Source organism: Giraffa tippelskirchi, chromosome 13 (genome assembly GCF_054371585.1).
Source record: "Giraffa tippelskirchi isolate mGirTip1 chromosome 13, T2T-mGirTip1v1.2.pri, whole genome shotgun sequence".
NCBI classification, from domain to species: domain Eukaryota; kingdom Metazoa; phylum Chordata; class Mammalia; order Artiodactyla; family Giraffidae; genus Giraffa; species Giraffa tippelskirchi.
This window is the reverse complement of record NC_137287.1, coordinates 104,456,389-104,471,397: the sequence shown is the minus strand read 5'-3', so window position 1 is coordinate 104,471,397 and position 15,009 is coordinate 104,456,389. Positions and strand designations below refer to the sequence as shown.

The following is a 15,009-nucleotide window of genomic DNA, read 5'->3' as shown; positions in this document are numbered from 1 at the left end:
GAGAGCAGGGCCAGGATGATGGGATCTGCAGGGGGCAGGGAACTGGGACGTCACCTCTCTGAGCGAGGGTTCCCAGGGACATGGGTTAAAATTCTAGCCCTGCTACTTGCTACCCTGTAATGTTGATGAGTCATTTGTCCTCTGTGAGCCTCAGTTTCCTCATCTGTACAATGGGGACAAGAGCCATTCTCCTGGCAAAAGGGCATTGTGAGTTCATGAGGTCAGGTGTGCTGGTGAAGGCAGCCCTCCATCATGGTGGTGGTATAGCGGTAGCAGAGTGAGGCTGTCTCTATGTGACCTCAGGTCACTTTCTTGACCATCCTGGGCCTAAGGATTTCCCTTTGTAAGACAAGAAGTTGCAGCTAGATAATCCCAAATGTCCCTTCCAGCTTCAGATCCAGGTCTCTGATGCCCTGATTGCCTATACCTCACCTCCCCCCAAATCCCAGTGGAAAGAATGCCACGGGCCACACAGGAGGTGCAGAAATGCCTTTTTATTGCTGGGGGTGGAGGGTGATGAGCATAAAGTGTCCTGATTGCGAGGAGGAGTATCTAAGAGGTGTCCTTGACTGGGCTCAGTTGTCCCTCCAGGGGAATGGTGGCAGCACCGACCATCCTAGAGGGAGATGGTACAGAGATTCAGTCAAGACCCTGGGAATCAATCTGGAAGGAGACCCCAGTGTGAGGCATGGACACCCCAGGGCCCTTACCAGCTCCTGCGGCTCTGGAGGGACTGGCGCCTGTGGTTTGGGGTCTTTCTCTGGCACCTGGAACTGAACACTCCCCATCCCCTCACTCTTTCAACCCCCTCAACTTAGCAACAACGGCTGACGTGAAAAGACTGATCAGGGCCTCGAGGAGCCAGGGTTCAGGGCTCAACATATGATCAGGATCAGGGATCAGACTGAGATACAGGTCGTGTGTCTATCTGTGGCCAGTGTCAGGGCTCAGTAAACAACCGGAGTTAAACTTCAATCTGATTGCATTCTGGGCTCAGTCAAGGACCAGAATCAAACACAATCTGGGTGTGATTAAGGGTCAGGACTCAGTCTGTGACCAAGATCAGGGCTCAGTCTGCTACTAGAGAAAGAAGAGAAGCCAAGCCTTGCTTTTCCTTCTTCATAGTTCCCTGTGGGGGTCTCTCCTCCTCCCTCAGCCTAGGGCCCCAAGCCCAGTCCTCACCAGCAGGCGGGCATTGAAGAAGTTTTCCTCATCTGTCCTCTTCAGTTTATGATTGGTTGTGCGGTTTCGTGAAGTATATCTGATGGAACAAAATCAGTAGCAGTTCTCAGGCTCCAGATCTGGATATAGCTTAATAGAAACTAGATCCCAGTGGCTGCCACCCTCCAGCAGGTCAGACTTGGAAGCCATGGGATCTCTTGCATGTCCCTCTGTCTCTCTGACCCTCAGTTTGTTCATCTGTAAAATGAGTATGATAATAGTACCCACTCCACAGTGTTCTTGAAAGAATACAATGAGATGATGTATATGAAGCACAGAGCTATGGCCCAGGTTACTGGGCCTGTGGCTATTTTCTAGAAGGACCACCTCCAGGACCCTGACACTGTTACTCACCCCATTTCTGTTGTCCCACAGCCCCAGCAACCCCAGTCATGTCAGAGACCCAGGACAAGGAAGACCCTCAGGGGCTGGGGGTGAAGCCACAACTCCTCATAAGAAGGTAAAGGGAAGGGGCAGTGTTCAGTAACAATGAGTATGGGATATTAGGCTCTTTCTGGCTTTTATTTAAATCCACTCATCCACTCGGCAGTGTTTACAATCTTTCATCTCTGAGGAACCCAAGGATCAAAGAAGTGGAACCAGTTGACCAAGACCCCACAGTTTCTAAGAACAAATCCAGGATTTGAACCCAGATCTGGCCCGTCTTCTTTCTCGCATCATTCTGTGCAGCTGATTCCTCAGTTGAGAAAGGAGGACAGTAGAAGCCCTCAGTCTGCAGGCACTCCGTCCCCCTAGCCACGCTCTCCTAACTTGCTCAGGACAAAAGATCCTGAACTTCTCCAGTGTCCCCTGACAGACCTGCCTGTTGAGCAGGCACAGAACAGGGTGCTTGCCCCTTGGAAGGCTGCAGAGGGAGCCCCCATTGCTTCCCCAGGCTGTGACTTACCATTGAGGTTCTTAACCAAATTCTCATTCAAGGAGCTGATGACAGTGCGGATTCTTGGACACAGCTGAGGGTCACAGGACACCAGGGAGAGAGAGACACAGTGAGAGATGGAAAGAGGAGGGCAGTTGGGATGGGGAGGTGGGAGAGGAGAGACAGGAGAGAAAGAAGACTGATCATTATCCACTGGGAGCACCCTGCCAACCACTTGCAGGTGGTTGCTCACTACTCGGGACCTCAGAACTTCTGACCCTTAGGAATCTATAACAGTGGAAACCTAGAAGGCCCAAATCTGAGAGCCAGAGAACACTAGAATCCCAAAGCTTCAGAAGATTAGAACCTTAAGAATCTAGACTTTTAACATTCCAGAATGTTATGCTCTTAGAAACCTTGACCTTTGGAACTTTGGAATTTTAAGCAGTCAAATGAGGACCTGGAAACCATAGAGAAGTGTTTCCCATAATTTTGTGTATACAATCCCCAGGTATCTTGTGAAAATGCAAATTCTTGAGTCAGCAGATCTGGGATAGGACCTGTGAATCTGCATGTCTAACAAGTGTCCAGATGAGGTCAGTGCTGCTGTTCTGAGAACCACAGCTTGAGCAGTGACCCTCCAGTTCAGTAAATCACAGAGGCTTTTGGAGGAATTTTTCCCCCATAAACTGCAATTCCCAGCCAAATTCCAGAGTTTAGAATCATTTCTGGCACATGGTACATGTGGTTTGCATATTATGCACAGGAATCTTATGGTATGTGTACTTTTTATATTTAAATAAATTAAATAGAATTGTATTCAATAAAGAAAAACATTGCTAAAAAGCCTACTGGCAGTACATGGGTATGGTATATGATGTCAATTGGAACCCAGTGATTTCAGCTAATATCAGATCCCTCCTCCCCTTCTTCCCACACCAGGCTGAGAGAAGGAGGTGAGCAGCAGCTGACAGCCCAAAGGAAACTGGGCACCTCAGAAGGGAAGGCTCCCAAAGAGTACAGCCCACCCAGGGAATGTCAGAACCTGCTCCCCACCTGGCCTGGCTCTGAGCTGCCAGAAGTGAGGTACTCACCACGTACTGCACTATGTAGGCCTCCACCTCATTCACCAGTGTGGTCACAGTCTTTTTGATATCGCTGATCAGTCCAGTGAGGCTGGAGATGGAACTGATAAAGACCAGTGAAGTTGGCAGGGCAGCCAAGGAGGCGCAGTGGGAAGAGGGCGGGACATGGTGGAGTACCTTGAAGTCAGGTGACTTGAGCTTCTACTCAGAGGAATCATCACTTAGAACCACATGACTGACCAGCAGCTCATGAGAGTCCCATCACAACCATGAGACTTCATCCATCCATCCATGTATCCATCCTTCCACTCATTCATTCAGCACATATTTATATAGCAACAACCATATATGCCAGGAAGCAAGACTGGGGACACAGGGATAAACAAAGCACAAGCAGCTCCCAGTCTGGTAACTCAATATGAAATACGTGTGGCTAAGGCTGGCTCCTTCCCACCTTCAGCCCCCAGCATAACTGTCACCTCCTCAGGGCAGCCCTCCCTGACTGCTGCCTAAGGGAGGGCTTTGTATCATTGCGCTTTGTTAAGTGTGGTGCTCTGCCCACAGATGGTTGCCATCCGACATTTACCTTGTGGGTTGTTTATTGTTGGACTGAATGCTTGTCTGTTTGTCATTCCCTCAAGAGAATAAGCTCCAGGAGAGCAACTTCTTTACCTGAAGTCACCAATACAGTCTCCAGAGCTCAGAATGGTGACTGCCTGGCGTGGAGGATGTGCTCAGCACATTTTTGGCTGAGGGAATAAGTGAAATAAACCTACAATTAAATATATAATGACAACTTGCGGAAGGTATTCAGAAGGGCAAGCGCAGATTCTTATAAGAGTGAAGAGGAGGAACCTTGTTTTAGGCCCTGAATGATGAGAAGTACATTGAAATGGGATGGGGGATAAGTGTACTTGGTGTCCAGAACAGCCTGTGCACAGGTCTCGAGGTGGAAGGAGTTTGTTTGAGGCTCAGCACAAAAGCTAGTGTGTCTAGGGCAGAGTGGCAAGGGGGAGAGTACAGTGATATGAGGGTGGATCCAGATCAGTTAGTCTAGATGGCCCTGAGGAGGGCTTGGGATTTTACCCCAAGTGGAGAGAAAAGCCCCCAGAGGGTTTGGAGCAGCAGAGTGGAATGCCATTTTACAGATGCGGTCACTGAGCCCCAGAAGGCAGGATGATTTCTCTGGCACTATAGGTGAGGCAGTGTCTAGAAAGGATCAGGCATTTGGACTTACATCTCAGTTTTTCCAAGCGATCATAGGCTTCAGGGCCTATTTTTGATTCTGAGGGTCTTTAGGCAACCTGTGATCAGATCCCTTGTTGAGGCACGATGGATTGACCTCTACTCATGGCTCAGCCTGGTTCATTGCCAAGGCCAACCTGCCCCAGCCATCAGCATCCAGACTATTTATCCTTGCCCAACCATGACCAAGGTCAGCCCTTCTCCCTCCACCTTCTTCCCTGGGCTAAACATGCTCTTTCAAGCACACAATTTAAGATGTAGATTTGGTATGTTACCAGAAATCAGTGATTTAAAAGGAGAGGATTCAGTTTTCAAGATCTCATTTTGGGAATTTCCCAGTGTGTGGAGGATGATTTGGAGATAATTTGAAATTAGAGCCCGTGGTAGGCATTTTCTACTCTTGCCCCTCCTAACTAGAGGCAAGAAGGTAAACACAGTGAATTATTATTATTATAATTATTATTATTATTGAGGGACATTATATAATATGAGAAGGGTCAGTTCTTCAAGTAGACATAGCAATCTAAATGTGCAAGCATCTAACAACAGAGCTTCAAAAAGCATGACGCAAAAACAGATAACGCTGAGAGGTGAAATATGCAAATTCACAGTTATGGCTGGAGAGGTCACCACTCCTGTCTCAGTTAGGGGAAGAACCGAGAGACAGAAAGTCAACGTGGATATTATTATTACTGAGAGCATAGTGCCAGGCTGTATGCTAAACACTTGCATTTCTCATTTGGTCAACACAGTAGCCTGTGAATTAGGTATTACTACCATCCTCAGTTTGAAAATGAACACTGGAGCTCCTAGAGCTAAAATGATGATAAAACCTTAAGTTAGTGGCAAAGCTAGCTTGTCTCCAGAGTTTCACCTCTTTTTCACTTTTTCATATCCTGCTCCCTCCCAGATATAGGAATAGGGCTGAAATTAGGGGTTCCAGCTCCTCTGAGGGTCCCGCTCTGCTGAGATGTGTGGGCCTGACCTGTTCACGAAGGGGAGTAAGATCTTGGCTGGTGTGTAGGTGCATTCTCCCATGACCACCACGAAGGCACCAGCTTCATCAATTTTAAAGGTGATACTTGTCTGTAGGACAAAGTTGAGGGTCAGGTCAACAACCGCACCCAACCGAGGCCTGTAGGGAATAAGATTCACAGTGAACAGAAGTGGAGAAGTCCCTTCTTGTTGCTCAATTGGGTCCCTTTCTCTGAGGACATTATATGGAATGTCTATGGACAATGTCAATATTGTCTGTATATCTTTATGGAATCTACATTCTCATATTAGTTTTTTCTTCTCCTGGCTACAAGGGTTTCTCTCATGTGAAATTTCTATGCCGTGTTACACTGATGATTAAAATAAATATAATAGTCCACATTACTTTAGCACACATTCTGTGTTAGGTATTTCAAACAAAAGTATTTTACCTGGATTAATCCGTTTAATCATGACTGCACTCCCATGACAGAAAATTACTATATTTTCAGAATGTGGAAACGCTTGGTATAGAGAGGTTAAGTAACTATCCCCCAAGATCTCATAGCTAGTAAATGATGAAATCATAGTGCATTTAATTGATAAAGACTCTTCTACACATCTTCATTTTATCTCTTTGTATCGTTAAAGTAATTAAAACACTTAAAAATTATAGTTTCCATATAAATTTCCTATGCTCTTCATTACATACTGCACAATACTATGTGGCCCATACTGGTTACTGTCACTTAAAGAGAATCTTGAGAGACAAAGTGACACTGCGGGAAACTTTACCAAAGAGTTATAGATGTTCGATCTTCTCAGTTTTTAAGCGTATAATTAGATAAGCATGATGGTTTTGGACATGTATTTCATGGAGGATTTTTTAACAAAAAGATTGGTCGTGGCCAATGTTTCTTAGAACATTTTAAATGTAAAGATTTCAGGTGTGTTTGACTCTTTGCGAGCCCATGGACCATAACCCACCAGGCTCCTCTGTCCATGGAATTCTCCAGGAAAGAATGCTGGAGTTGGTAGCCACTTCCTTTTCCAGGGGATCCACCCTCTGAGCCATCAGGGCAGCCCAAGAATGCTGGAGTGGGTAGCCATTTCCTTCTCAAAGGGATCCTTCCAACCCAGGGATTGAACCCAGGTCTTCCACGTTGCAGGCAGATTCTTTACCATATGGAGCCACCAAGGAAGCCCTTAGACCTGGAAAGGTCTCCTTCTTCTACAGATTGGGAGACCAAGTCAGAAGCATGGAAAGGTACCTGATGCCAGATTGGAGATCTAGTGGCATACCACACTGCATCTCTCAAACCTCAGGTTCTAACCAATACTCACAGGGTCAGGGTGACCTTAGCGGTGATGTAGATACTCAGGTTAATGCCTGTGCCTTCAGGAGTCCCTTGGAATGTGATATTCCCGATGCTGATGCTCCTGATTGTCAACCTGTGCGAAAACCACAATTCACCCTTGTCATTCCTCATAGCAGCCATTGCTGGGCTCTTCTCTATGCCAGTCTCATGCTTAGCATTAGAGCCTGACTGACTTTTCCTGCTTTGGTCTTCATGACAGCCCAGTTCAGAGGTTGGATTCTCTCCACTGGATGGCATGGCAGGAGACAGCTGTAATTCCCCCAAGACTCCAGGGTGAATATGTGCCAGAGTCAGAATTTGGTTTCTTAAAAAATTATAGCTGCTTTACAGTGTTGTGTTAGTTATAGGTATACAGCAAAGTGATTCATATAGATAGATAGATAGATATAGATAGATATATGTGTGTGCTAGTCGCTTCAGTTGTGTCTGACTCTTTGCGACCTTATGGACTGTAGGCAACCAGGCTCCTCTGTCCACCAGGCTCCTCTTGATTCTCCAGGCAAGACTACTTGAGTGGGTTGCCTTTTCCTTCTCCAATAGATGGATATAGATATAGGTATATATAGGTAGAGATAGAGATACTTTTCATTTCATATTTTTCCCCTTATAGGTGGTTACAAAATGTTGAGCATGGTTCCCTGTGTTCTATAGTAGGTTCTTTGTTGGTTGTCTACTTCATATACAGCAGTGTATATATGTTTATGCCAAACCCCTAATTTATCTCCCATACTGCTTTCCCTTTTGGTAGCCATAAGTTGTTTTTTTTTATGTCCACCAGTCTGTTTCTGTTTTGTATAAGTTCACAGAATCATCTTTTAGATTCCACATATAAGTGATATCATGTAATATTTGTCTTTCTCTGACTGCACTTAGTATGATCATCTCTACATCCTTCCATTTGTTGCTGCAAACGGCATTATTTCATTCTTTTTTAGCAGAGCCAGATTTTGAAGTCAGAACTGCTTGGCTCCCAGACTTCATGTATGGGGCCACGTATATGGTATAAATTCTAGTTTCCTCTGTCCTGAGGTCATTCAGACTTTTATACTCAGCTATATTCAGGGAAGAAAAGTTTTATTCCTTGGAAAAGCAACTTTAGGTACCAGCAAACAGGTAGAGACGAGGGTGAAGAGAACTTTCATCCTGAACCTGAAACCACGTGATAAGAAAGCAAGCCTAGACATTTAAGAGCCTTGATAGGTCCTGCAGTCCTGCCTCTAATTTTCCCAAACTCTAGAAGAGCTGGCCTCTCACCAGTTCCACTCTCAGGGATGTACAAGGTTTTTCGGTTTTTTTTTTTTTTACTTTTCTGTCTTTGATCTTAAACTTACCTCCCCAAAGATATGTATTCTCTTTTGGAACAAAGAACTTCAATGTGAACTCAACACCAACTCACCGTAAACATCTGACAAGTAGTTGAAGATTCTTAGTACTGTCATTGTCCAACAAGATCTCATCTTCCTGAGTCTTCTCAGCAAGTACCTCCTTCACAGTGGTCATCTCCAAACATGTGAAATCCTGGAGCGACTCAAAATCAGCCTTCACTTTCTCAAGGACAGCTGTAAAAGCGATCTCCATTTAGTGTGATACACAACTTATGAAGCAGCTCCTATGTACCAGGCACTAAATGAGACTGTTTGCCTCTGTTATTTCACTCAGTCTTTACAACAACTCCATAAAGTAGGTATTACTATTATCTTCACTTTCATATGAGGAAATAAAAGATCAAAAGGTTAAGATATGGACCTAAAGTCCCACAGCTAGAAGACCTTGTTCCTTCTATGCTGCCTTCATACTAACGTATACTCATCATTCATCAAAAAAGCAATCAATCTACTTTGCAGGCAATAGATATTGATTGAACACCAACTTCTAATAGTGAAGCTCTAATGAAATACTCAAACAGATGAAATAAATTTGGAATAAACTAAGAAATGGAAAATCTAGAATCAAGGAAAAATTATGGCTCCAGCTCATGAAAGTGGCAAATAGGAGCCCCTGGAACAGTCTTGCTGCAGGCCTAGAAAGAAATGACTTATACAGGAGAAGAAATACAGAGTGTCCTAATGGGGGTCCTTCAGAGTTAAAGGGATTTGATGGAGTGATGGTAGATGTAGAATGGCACATTTGGAAAGAATTAAGAATGTATGTTTTGAAAGTAAGTCAAATGAGAAACAGGCAATAACTAGCTCAAGGAAAAGCAAATGGCTTCAGGAAAAGATATGTAATCATAGTAGTGCTACTTGGCTCTGCAACAAACAGTATCACCTAATTATAATGATGCAAACAGAGATGGAAACTACATCTGGTCCTATAACTTACTAGGTGAACTTGATTCAGAAACTCAGTTTCTGAGCTCAGTTTTATCAGCAATGAAACTGGAAAGTATATTTTTGAAGGTTCCCTAAGTCCTGGCAAGGTTTAAAGGCAGTGATTTTCAGAAGTTAGTTTCTCCTGTAAAGAATGTTTGTAAGTGTGCTGGTAATGTTTCCAGAAAATGAGAAGGCCAAGTTCTTTTAGGAAATCAGAATTTAAAAGCTATATGACTAACTGGAAAGGCGGGTAGTTTTAAGCCTACCTAGGTTTGATAGGGATTAATTTCCAATTAGGTAATACAAATCACCAAGAAGACTGAATGACCCAACAGAAGAATATGCTGCAAATAGAAATAAAATATTAAATTTAAAATATGTAAATGACAAATAAAAGATGAAAAAGTGAGTGAATTTTTTCAAAATTAGAGAAATAGGTGCCACTGATCATCCCTCTTGCTGACTCACATTCAGATGCACTGTCATCAGTCTCAAGTTCTTTTTTAAGAGCAGATTGCAGCTCTCTCACAACATCATTGTCAAGAAGAGATGCTGAAGTCCCAGTGAGCAGGCCACACAAGAGAACAAGTCTCCAAAGTTGAAACATCTTGTCCTGACACCTAGATAGTCATGGGAGGAACAAGAGTGAGAATTACCGATAGGGAAATGGGATATTTAATGAGCACGTATCACTCTTACACCCAACAGTCCTTGAAGATAGATGTTATCTCCTCTCTTACAGATGGGCAGCCCAGGTTAAAAATCAAGAGCAACTTACTTACAGATACACAACCACTGAGTCGAGGATATAGTATTTGAAAAGTCATGCTTGACTCCAGGTCAATGCTCTTTACACAGAGGTCATTTGCATTTTCTGGCTTCTCTGCCTGGAATATTTCCCTCTTGTTTGCATTTTTATACAAGTCATTTCTTGCTGAGTCTCTAGCTTCAGTAAGACATAATATCCTCTATAAAGCCCACTCTAGGCCCCTTCCCAGGGTCTAGGTCAGGGGACCCCACTCTACCATCTTGTTGCCTTCGTTCTCTGATCAGAATCCTTGGTACAATTAGTGATGACTTGCCTCCTTTCTCACTAGGCTGTGAACTCCTTAGATAGGGACTGTAACTTTGTGAATTCCCAACTGATAGTGAAAAACATGCACCTAATACACTACAACAAAATAAAGGTTTGCAGAATAAAATTATGAACACATAAATGGGCACCACATCATGACCCCACATTGCTCACCAGTTTGAAACTTCTCCTAATATAATTGATTTCTTAATTTGCTATATTGACAATATTAGCTAATTCATGTGGCCCTATCCCTCTGCCTCTTGGCCCCAGAGCCTTCTGAAGATCTCCATGTGGGGTGACATTAAGGTGGAAGCCCACCAATCACAGGTTTGGAGGAAAATACTTACAAAATCCTTGCTCCCCTGCACAGTCTCCTGGAATTCTGCTGGGTGGTGATGGCCCTTATATTGTGGTGATGGGTGGGAGGCTGCCCCTGGAAAAAAGCTCTGGGTCCAGAGCCATTTAAGGTGATTCCAAAGAAAATAATCCTTGCCTAAAGTGAACAGAGAGAGATTTCCAATGCAAAGGTCACCTAGGATGCTTGAATTGAAGTGGGTGGATATGGAGAGGACTCTGTGCCAAGACTAAGAGCAGGTTCTCATGGAGCCTCCAGCTGCCAAGATAGTGGCCATTGCAGGTGGGGTTTGGGGTAAAGACTGAGAATGGATGAATTGGAGAATATTGTGATAGGAGGACCCATAGTGATCATCCAGCCTAATTTTGTCATCATTTGGAAACTCAGTTCAAGAGAAGGAGAGCAACCAGCTTGAGGTCACCCAGTAAGACATGGACATAAAGATGGTGCTAGAATTATGCCCCATGGAGTCAGGGTCAGGGACTAGTGAGGTCATTTTTTCCAACTCTTCTCTGATTTTTGAGTGCTCTCCACCACATCCCTCACAGTGGAGCCAGCCTCAGGGCAGATGTTTGTAATGATGCATTGCTCAATACCACCCTCCAAAGTCTACCCAATCATTTCAATGGTAGAGTTCCCTCTGAGAGACAACAATATCTGCCTGCATAATACCTTCTGCTAAAGCATTTGTGGGACTCCCTAGTCTGCGGTCTCCCTCTGCACACTAGCCTCCAACCCCTCTACTCTCAATGTAGCAGTCAGAGGGGTCTCATTCAGTGTAAACCCAAAGTCCTCATCATGGTCCCTGTGTCGTCTGCTCACTGCCACTCCAAACCATCTACCTCTCCCTCCATGGCCACTACTGTCTTCCTTCTATTCTAGAAAGATTCAAGCCTCTTTGCTGCTTTGGGACTCTGCACAGACCATTTCCTCTTCCCAGAACTCTCCCTAGCTGTCACTGGCTCTCGATATCACCTCAAAAACTCTGTGACTGTTCACCTAAGGTGGTCCATCCCTTTCCCCTCGACTCATCTTCTTTTTGGCTTCTTTCATAGCAAATTATCATCATTTGAATTTTTTCCCCTTGTTCTCTGCCCTCAGCAACTTGTTACCATCCTTTGCTCTGGGGCTTTCCTCTCGTGTGGGTCCCCAAGAGCCTGACCTGGCTCTAGAATGCTCCAAGCCTTCCTGGAGTATCCTATCAAGCTTTCCACTCTCTAGGAAGATGGTAAGGGTCCCATCACCAGAAATGCTCAGAAACTTGACCGATGACTGCTAAGATCCTATGTGAATTGATGTGACTCTGAGCTGTGATTCTAAACTTCCTTAGTCTCTACAAAAACCATTGTTGTACATTTGTATGACTCTTCTTCCCAGCTTTTCTTTCTCCCTGAGTCTGGCTGCCACATGGAAACATGGTTCCCCCAGGCTTCCTGCCTCTTCCCTTTTCTCAACCTCCCTGCCTCCCAAGATCCCACCTCCATCTGGCCATGGCCTCCTGGAGTCACAGTGGCTGGTGCTGTTTCTTATCAGGGGCCACACCTAAGACAAAGCCAGCTTCTTGTACTGATGTCAGCCTCCTCTCATGCCTGAGCTTTGAGGTGAAATTAACTAGATGTGCTTGATCCCTAGTGGTGGGTCTGGGGCTGGCACACAAGTTCCTACTTTCTAAGGAACCATGTTCTCATGGTGACTCACTCCTTTAGAGGTTCACTGGCTCCAATTCACATGACGACAGAACTTCACCACATGATCAATGTCCCCCATCTGCTAAAGCCTTTGGGGGACCCTCCAGTCTAGTGCACACTAGACTAAATCTACCAAAGTGGAGAAAAACCATGTCTCCCTTCTTTCTGAGGTCCTCTGTCCTCTACTCCCTACAGTGTGTGTGCAACTCTTGAACAAGCATATTAATACTTACACATATGGAGACATGCACTTTCAACATTCATGTATGCACACCTGCAAGAACGAGACAGCATGCACCAGATTCATGAAGAAGACACCTACAATTACACCCTAACATTAGGAGTACTTTAAGAGAAACGTGGAAACCATGTTACCAGAATTCTGGTGACAAGAACTCACTGCCCACAAAAGGGACTTCCCTGCTGGCTCAGATGGTAAAGAATCCACCTGCAAAGCGGGAGACCTGGGCCGTGGGTCTCCACAGATTGCCTAGGTTTGCTTTTGTCCTCAAAGATATAATTAAGATACAATTATGTGGCAAAGTTCACTAGAAAATGAAGCCATAAAAAGGGAAATGGACACTGTATCCTTTCAGTGCCTGGATCCAGCTATACCTGATGTCCTCTGTGCCCTAGACTTTCCAGTTCAAATACATTTCTCCCTCCCTATCTTTTATTTTTGTTGAAACCAGTGTGATTTGGGTCCTGCTGTTCAAACCCACAGTAAGTCCTGACTCAGCACTGTTGTAGACTCACATCTGCTTCCTCCTTTCTGATGACTACTCGAGGGTCAAACGACCACACTGGAAACATAACAGACATCAAAGCCTCAGAAAATCTTAGAATTCATCAGTTTAACCTCCTGGCTGAAAAGTCTTGGGAGCTTGTGGCCCAGAGAAGGAGAAAGATTCATCCAAGACTACATCCAAGGGTTCAAAATGATTTGAACCCCACTTACTTTCCTCTTTCATTTCATATTTTTTTTGTTTGGTTTTGTTGACATCTTCTACTTTAGGCAATAGCCTTAGAGGAAAAAAAAAGACTAACCAAAACCACCTAATAAATTTCCTTAAATTATAGATGCCTGAGCCCCTCCCTAGGTACTTAGGGTCGGGGCTCCAGGGTGGCTGACAGAAATGGAAGTAACTGGACTAGATGGCTCAAAGGTACTTTCTCCCTTGAGTTCTGTGAGCTGTGACCCCCATGCCATCCTCTGGAACCTCAGCTCTGCCTAGACATGACCCTCACAACCCAATGTACTTATCCTGCTTCATCTTGTTTCACCTTTTCAGAAACCACACAGTGGGTGTTACCACCCCCATTTCCCAGCTGAGGAACGTGAGGCTCAGAAGGGCAGGATGCCCGAGGTCACACAGATGGGAAGGGGCAGAGCTGGAGAGTACACGCAGTTCTGCATCCTCTCCCACTAAGACTGGCTGTTCTAGCTCTCATCCTCTGGGGGCAGCAGTGAGTCACACTCTTTGGCCACAGTGTACAGCACCCAGGAGGGGCAGGCGGATGGCTGGCCCTGGGCTTGGCACTGAAGGTCCACTTTCACCACTGGTGCTCACAACAACCCCCTGAGGAGATTTGAAGCCCCATTTTCCAGCTGAGGAAACAGGTTCAGGGAAGAGAGGTGACACCCTGGTGTCACAAGGACAAGACCCAGCATTTGAGTCACCAGGGAAAGATCTTTCACCCAGATCACATTGAGGACAGCTGGTTTGGCAGGAGCGTCTTTGGGCTTGAATAACCTGTTTATTCCTTGACCTCTGCTGTTTGATTTGGTTGTAACGCCTGGTGCATTGGGCCTATGTCAACCCGGAACACCCAGTCAAGGAATCACAGATGGGTGCTCACTGACATCAGACTTAAAGCACGAGTAGAGATCTCTGGGTCATCCAGGGTTTTCTCTTCAGTTCATCCACCTGTTTCTCAGTAGGAATCTGTAAGCCTGTCCTGGACATGAACCTGGCCAGGGCAGAATAGGGGTAGGGCTGGAGGCTTGGGGAGCTAGTGTTCCTCATGCTGACTGTGGTCCTGCCATCAGAGCACAGAGCAGGTGACAAAGACTGGGGCTTGGATGTTGAGGAACCCATCCAGCAGAGCCTTGGACCCATCAGTTTACCACCCTCCTAGACTGTCTGTGCCCAGTTCTGCAAACATCTAAGGCCCCTCTTCCCCTGGTTGTGGGCACAGAGCTGAGGACTGTGCCGAAATCTTGTGAAGAGAGTTTTCCTGACTCAGGAACACAGTCCAGGGGACTGAGTGTGATGTAGTGAGCTCAGACCTGGTGTTGGCCCAAGGCTTCAGGTGTCTCATTGTAAAATGGCGAGACAACCTGTACTTGGATCCCGGTGACTAAATGGAAATTAAAAGGGGACCAGGGTGCTCATACCCTGGCTTCAGTGCTGTGCCAGCTGTGTTCAAATCCTATCTCTTCTCTTGTTACAAGATGTGCAGTCTGGACAAGGAGCTTCATCTCCCTGAGCCTCAGGTCCCCTGTGTGTGAAATGGGACTAAAGATGGGATTCTCCTCCAGGTGTGCGGTGAAGATGCAGTGGGATGTGTATGAAGGGCTGAGCATGAGGTAGGCCCCTGATATGCGGTAACACCAATGATGAAATGATGATGACAGTTGTTTCTATTGTCTGGTCACTTCACTCCCTCCACCTCAGGTTTCCCATCTATTCATGGTCCTACCCCAGAGGGTTAGGAGAAGACCAAGAAGACAAAGCACTCAATATGCTTAATGCTTAAGCAATGGCTACTGCATTTCTTCTTTTTGTGTGCA

General features: G+C 45.3%; 1 protein-coding gene across 2 annotated transcripts; it reads right to left on the bottom strand.

The window, feature by feature from the left end:
- Window positions 1-479: 479 nt before the first annotated feature.
- On the bottom strand, window positions 480-14,782 carry LOC145531311 (short palate, lung and nasal epithelium carcinoma-associated protein 2A-like). Of its 2 annotated transcripts, XR_014072354.1 has the most exons (11): window positions 14,614-14,782; window positions 10,520-10,665; window positions 9,563-9,714; window positions 8,179-8,341; window positions 6,748-6,855; window positions 5,414-5,563; window positions 3,770-3,932; window positions 3,193-3,286; window positions 2,129-2,192; window positions 1,183-1,261; window positions 480-616 (listed from the first exon to the last, which is right to left on the bottom strand). XR_014072354.1 is itself a non-coding variant. In XM_081553413.1 (10 exons), the coding sequence occupies exons 1-9, from the start codon at window positions 14,695-14,697 to the stop codon at window positions 1,224-1,226; spliced, it is 999 nt and encodes a 332-aa protein (XP_081409539.1). In that variant the 5' UTR covers window positions 14,698-14,782; the 3' UTR covers window positions 480-616; window positions 1,183-1,223. The 2 variants fall into 2 exon arrangements, 1 of the variants encoding a protein (XP_081409539.1); XM_081553413.1 differs by lacking the exon at window positions 3,770-3,932.
- Window positions 14,783-15,009: the final 227 nt, after the last annotated feature.